At 53.5% G+C, this 6,000-nt stretch overlaps 1 protein-coding gene across 1 annotated transcript in view; it reads left to right on the top strand.

The window, feature by feature from the left end:
- Positions 1-2,451: 2,451 nt before the first annotated feature.
- Positions 2,452-6,000, top strand: part of BICD2 (BICD cargo adaptor 2) — a gene marked incomplete at both ends in the record, with an annotated part of 33,418 nt that continues 29,869 nt past the window's right edge. Inside the window, one exon of the mRNA XM_084238816.1 lies at positions 2,452-2,691. Within this exon, the coding sequence (XP_084094942.1) occupies positions 2,452-2,691 (240 nt within the window). The remainder of the gene's footprint in view (positions 2,692-6,000) is intronic.

Below are 6,000 nucleotides of genomic sequence, written 5' to 3'. Positions count from 1 at the left end.
ATGGAAAATAAGCTTTTGTGAGTTGAGAAATTGGAACACTCATACATATTGCTGGTGGGAATGTAAAATGGTATAGCCACTATGGAAAACAGTATAGCAATTTGTCAAGAAGTTAGATATAGAGTTACCATATGATTAAGCTAGGTAGGTACACAAAAGAACTTACAACAGGGACTCGCATACTTCTACTGTATTGTTTCCTCTTTCATTCTATAGGCCTTGATCCCTAGTAAACATCTGTATCTTAAGTTGCTTCCTACTTCTACAGAACTCAATAGGTAACACATCCCAAGTAGATTTAGTCAACTCCAGATTAAAACTGATGATGCAGATATTTTGCTACGACAGAATTACACAATATGATGCCAACTGTTCCTCATCACCTACTGAAGCACGCATGCGCACACATATTTACACTCTATAATGTTCTGATTTCATTCCCTACCTCCACTACCTCCATGCCATGTTCACCCATGATTCTACCCTTTTGTCCTTCTGGTACACTCTCCTCCACCTTCTGTGCCCTGCAAATACCTGTGCATGCTGCAGAACCCAGCCGATTGCCATTCACTCCTGATGTCTTCTGAGTCCTCCAGAGCCAACCACTCACCAAGTTGGCAGTCAAGCCAGAACACCTGGGAGTATGGTGGCCTTATAGGAGTTAGCTTTCTTCCTTGGCCCACAACTAGATATCCACTGGCAGAGAGGAGTCAGGATAGTGGGTGGAAGGGTTTATGGGGCATACAGAGTTCTTGAGGGAATAATTGCCAGGTTGCCAAAGCCTCCCTTGAGACTCTAACCTTGTTGGCCAGAGCAGCTGTCCCTCCTGCAGGAAGAAAGCCTACAGAGCCTACAGACCCTCTGTTCCCAGCACCAAGAAGTGTCCCTGCCTATAATTGCACACTGTCTCCCAAGTTCAAAGATCTGTGGTCATCTTGCATGATTCTCACAGTCTTTCTCCTCACCTTCCTCAGGCCAGCCCATATGAAGGTAGGAGCTGGTGGGCAGGTTCAGCATTGCCCTCCTCAGGTTTGGACAAACCACTGTTTCTTGGAGCATCAGCCCCCACTCTGTTAATCTGCTTCAAGCAAGGCTGTCCCTCTACCTTCTTTTCCCGTGGAGCTTTCCTGCTTAGGCTGAACTGTGTGCCCTGAACTAAGGATTTTCCAGAAGTTCAGACTCTCAGTGCTAGTCAGGGCAGTTCCAGGCAAACCAAGCTACTTAGGCATCCTACGCCTACTAAAAACCATTTTTTATTTCATCAGCAAAATTATGACACATACTCTTCATGCAAATTCAGCATTAAACCACTGAAAAGAATGAATGTTCCTTGCAGAAGTGGCTGATTCCAGGTATGGGACAGAGTACTGGATGATCCTGTAACAACTTGTTCTAGAAAGTAAGAAAGTACTTACAAATTATGATGTGTTGAAAAGAAACAGAGCCAGATTGGAGCAGCTCCCACTAGCCAAATCTGCTACCATGTGCTCACTGAAGTAAATAGAGTAAAAGAATCAATGGATCCATACTACTAATGAACAAAGCTATTAAGCGGAGAATGATGGAAATAGAAACAGATAACCATTCATTTTCCCTAGAGATATTAAAGACAGTGGGTGAAAATTTTGAGGCCGGACTATTGGTACAGTCTGTGCTGTCCTCGAGCATCCAAGGTTACCTCACCTAGCCAGGTGCGCACTGCACCCTCGGAGCTTTTGAGATGAGCAGGACAAACTGAGGCTCTACCCCAAAGGGGAGCCAACAGAAGCTGGGAGGTGGCAAAGCAATTGGCGCCCGAGGGCAGGGGCCCGGGAGTTTGGTGGGGAAGGGAGGGCGGGGCTGGCCCCGAGCTTTTTCTGCAGGCACGCCTCACTGGGGAGGACCCCAACAGTCAGTCAGTGCTTAGGGGGCTCCGCTGCGCTTACGTAGCTGGCGTATCCCCAGATACGAGTAACAGTGGTCTCTACTGTCTGTGACAGTACAAGACGCTCCTGGAGGCTCGGTGCGCACGCGCCGTCCAAGCCCCGTCCCCGAGCGCCAGCCGTCAGAGTCCAGGTCCTGGAATGTGCACGCGGACCGCCGGCCGGCACAGACCCGGAAGATGTCCTTCAGGCTCCGCGGCGTCGGCAGCGCAGGCCAATGACGGCTGGGGACCGGCGGCTAGGGCACCATGGGCCCTGTAGTCGGCGTGCAGACAGGACTACAGCCCCCACAGTGCTCCGGGAAGCGGTGGCCGAAGCAAAGGCGACGGAAGGGGCCGCCAACCAAGGGCGCGGGCCAATCACGAGCGGGCGCCGGCGCTAGGCACCACGGGCGCTGTAGTCCCTAGGGCGGATTCCGGCCCACAAGCCTCCGCGCTAATCCTGCGGCGGCGCGGCCCGGGCGCCGTCGGGCGGGGCGGCGGCGGACTAGCCGGCCTGAGATCAGAGCCCGATCCCGGCCGCGGCAACCATGTCGGCGCCGTCAGAAGAAGAGGAGTATGCGCGGCTGGTGATGGAGGCGCAACCCGAGTGGCTGCGCGCGGAGGTGAAGCGACTGTCCCATGAGCTTGCCGAGACCACGCGCGAGAAGATCCAGGCGGCTGAGTACGGGCTGGCGGTGCTCGAGGAGAAGCACCAGCTCAAGCTGCAGTTCGAGGAGCTCGAGGTGGACTATGAGGCCATCCGCGGCGAGATGGAGCAGCTCAAGGAGGTGAGCAACGCGAACGGCCGTCGCCAACCCCCTGGAATCCCTCACCCGGGCCTAACGGACCCCCGGTGACCCCTTGCCTCAGCCTGCCCATGGCCGACCCGCTTCAGCCTAGAATCAGCCTGCGGGGCGGACGGGGAGGTTCTGCTAGGGCCCCGGGGTGGCGAGCGGCGCGTGCGAGTCTGGGCCTCTGTGGGCAGGGGTCGCGGCTGGGGCCTTGTGGCCAGACTGCTCCTGTGGGCAGGTCTCAGGAAAGAGACCTCTCTGCGGGGCTTGGTTCCCGAGGGTGGGGGTGGAGGCGTGAGGAAAAGGCCTCCCGATGCAGGTGACCCGATGGAAAAGGCCAGCTCAGGTGGGTCTCCATCACCTTCAGTCAGATTGCTTCTCCTGGGAGCAGCTGCCTTCAGGAGATCTCAGTGTCTTCTGAGACCCCTCAGGCAGGAAAGCGCTGGCAGGGACTCATTGCCCCTCCCGAGAGTCTTGGTTCGCTCACTGCAGTGATAGTTTCTGGATGCGGTGCTCCTCCTGCTCACTTCCTGTCCTGACTGCCTCCCTGGCTCCGCAGAAGGATGACAGGTCTGTGGGTGTTTGTCAGGGAGGGAGTCTCTTTTCTCTTATGTGATGTCCACTCCAGACTGAGCAGATCAGCCCCCAAGCTGCCAAAGAGCTTGGTAGTGGAAGAACCGCGCAACCCCATGAAGTAGTTCTCTTGGGTGATTCTACCCAGCTTCTCTCTATCCCTGTCTCCCCAATCCTACTGTGAGGAGTGGGGAGGGAGAAGTTGATTTCTGGAGACAACATACAGGTCTGGACCCAGGCCCTGTCCTTTGCTGGTGATGTGACTTTGGGTAGGGGGTCTTAGCTTCCCCCCCTGCATAATGGAAGTGTAACATTACCCTCCAGAAAGGGTTAGTGTCATTGTTGAGCATCTGAAAGGGCCTGGCATGGTGTGTAGTCTGCAGGGCTCCACCTTACTCATCCTTGTCCATTTTGGCCCTTGACCTTTGGTCTGGCTCTCCACTACCCAGCATCTGGTATCTCTGTTCCCAGGCAGCCTTGGTCAGATGCCGGCATCATTTAGAGCCTCCATGCTTCACTAGGGAAACCAGTGGGGTCTCAGCCTTCTGATAGTGGGGCAGAGGGAATGAATAATCCAAGCAGGTGTTTAAATCTATGCCTGGCAGAACAGGTGCTTGGTTAGATGGCTGACAGGGTGTGCGTCATGAGGTGGAGCTATGGGATAGGTAAGATACAGTCTTTTTTGGAAGGCCACCCCATCTTGGTGTGTGGGGTAGGAGGATGCACTGGGATGAAGGGGGAGGATTGTGAAAATAAGGAATAGGAGTAACTTTGACCCACCAGATCTCCCAAAAGGGGCTTAGCTTCTTTGTAGCTCAGGGGCAGTTGCCACCCTCCCTCTACCTCATAGTGTGTTTTGAGGCCCCTGGTAACACACACACAACCCCCTTCTGTGTCCACAGGCCCATCTTCTTCTCCATTGTAGTAACAAGTGAACATCGCTGATGGAACTAGTCCTTGTTTAGGGACTTTTCAGTTGTCAGTTCTTTGCCATCACAGATACAAACATTTGGGCAGTGCAAGAATCTCGGCTCAATTTTGTGGATGTGTCTGGAGAGTGGATCCCTGGGAACCAGGAGGCAGGCATTTTAGTTTCTGCAGGTGTTTTTAGGTGTCAGTGTGCTTGATTTGATGTCCCTCTGGCTCCCACTTTCATTGGCCACTTGGCCTGGCAGACATCCTCACCATCCTGAACGTCATTTTCCCTGTTGTGGGTGGAGTGAGATGGTTCATCTGGATGTTCTGCAGAAGCCAGAGGAAGGTGCGTCAGTCTTGGTGGATGTTACCAGAAAGCTTGCCCTGGGTCACTCACTCATGCCAGCACAGGCTTTTGTCAACCTAATTAGTTTTGGCCAATGTCATACTTGAAAGTATTAGCTCTTGTTTAAAAGTCAAGATTTAAGGAGATGATGTTTGTTGGTCTTTTTTCTTCTGTAGAAAGGTGAACAATCTTTCAACTTCATTTCTTGAACTAAAGTGGGTTTAGTTACTAAAAAAATGTGCTACAGTGGGGGTGCCTTACCCATGCCCAGCATTGTAGATAACTCTGAGGGAGGGAAGGTGGCTGGCTGGCCCATGTGTGGTGGGTGGGTAGATATCGGCGCTGACCCTCCAGCTCCGTCTTCCTGAAGTCCCACTGTGCCCTTGCCCTCCTTGGCTCGGTGGGGAAGAGAATCATGTCAACTACGGTCAGCGACACGGTGTTTCTAAATGACCTTGGACATCTTGCTCTCTTGTCAGCTGAGTTTGCAGGGGCAGGTGTGCTGTAGTGGCAGGTGCCTTGAGTGTGTCATCCTCTCAGGTGGCGGGGTCCTGGTGTTGTCTCAGCCCCACCCAGACACCAGGAACTTGGGTCTGGACACCCTGACTGCCTTTGTACCACCTCAGGGCCTTGTCTGTGTTGTGTCTACAGCCCGGGGAAGCAGCAGGTTCTGCTGAGTGTCATGGCTGGGCATGCTGCCTTCTCTACCCTCATTGTCCCGCCTCTCTGTGAGCTCTTGGAATGCCACCTCCCCTTCAAGGCTTGGCTGCTTCTCTCCAGACTCACTTGCATCCCAGTTTTCAACTGGCGTCAGGAAGGCTGGGGTAGGGCTGGTGGGAGCAGCTACTCAGTCTCCTTCATTCCCTTACACTGTCCCCCATCCCTCTTGTAGTCTTCTCCCCCAGCATTTGGGGAGATGGAGGTAGGGATGGGTGTGAGTGCCTCATACCAAGAGGAAAAGGGTCTTCAAGTCCATGTCTCATCCACTCCCTGCTCTAAAGTCACAATCCTGAGCCCTTATCTAACTCCGCAGGTAAAGGCTCACTCCATAGTCTCCCAAGCCCACACCAGCCCTGGGGGCACATCCTCCTTAGATCTGTTGTAGCTGTGGAAGCCAGGGCACAGACACTGAATCTGCTCAGACTGTGAGTCTAGAGGTCAGTCCTGAGAGAGCAGACACCTTCTGAGAGGAGGGTGATAGAGATGTAGAACTTCTGTGAGGCCAGCATCCTCAGTATCCATTCTGCTCCCAGCTGGACAAGTCCTACTTTTGGCAAAGCCTTTGGAGAATCCCCCACCCCTCTGAGACCACCTAGAACTTGACACAGATACTTGCTGGGGCTGGAAGCTCTGGGAGACCCAAGGACATTTTGGGGCTGGGAGTGTAATGGTCTAACTTTGTCTAGTGAACCCTGAAGGCACTGAAGCTGCCCAGTTCCCAGGGGTCTGATAAGAGGGACAGCTGTGGGCAT

The sequence above is a fragment of the Talpa europaea genome (assembly GCF_964194135.1).
Source record: "Talpa europaea genome assembly, chromosome: 7".
NCBI classification, from domain to species: Eukaryota; Metazoa; Chordata; class Mammalia; order Eulipotyphla; family Talpidae; genus Talpa; species Talpa europaea.
This window is presented reverse-complemented; position numbering and strand designations above follow the sequence as displayed.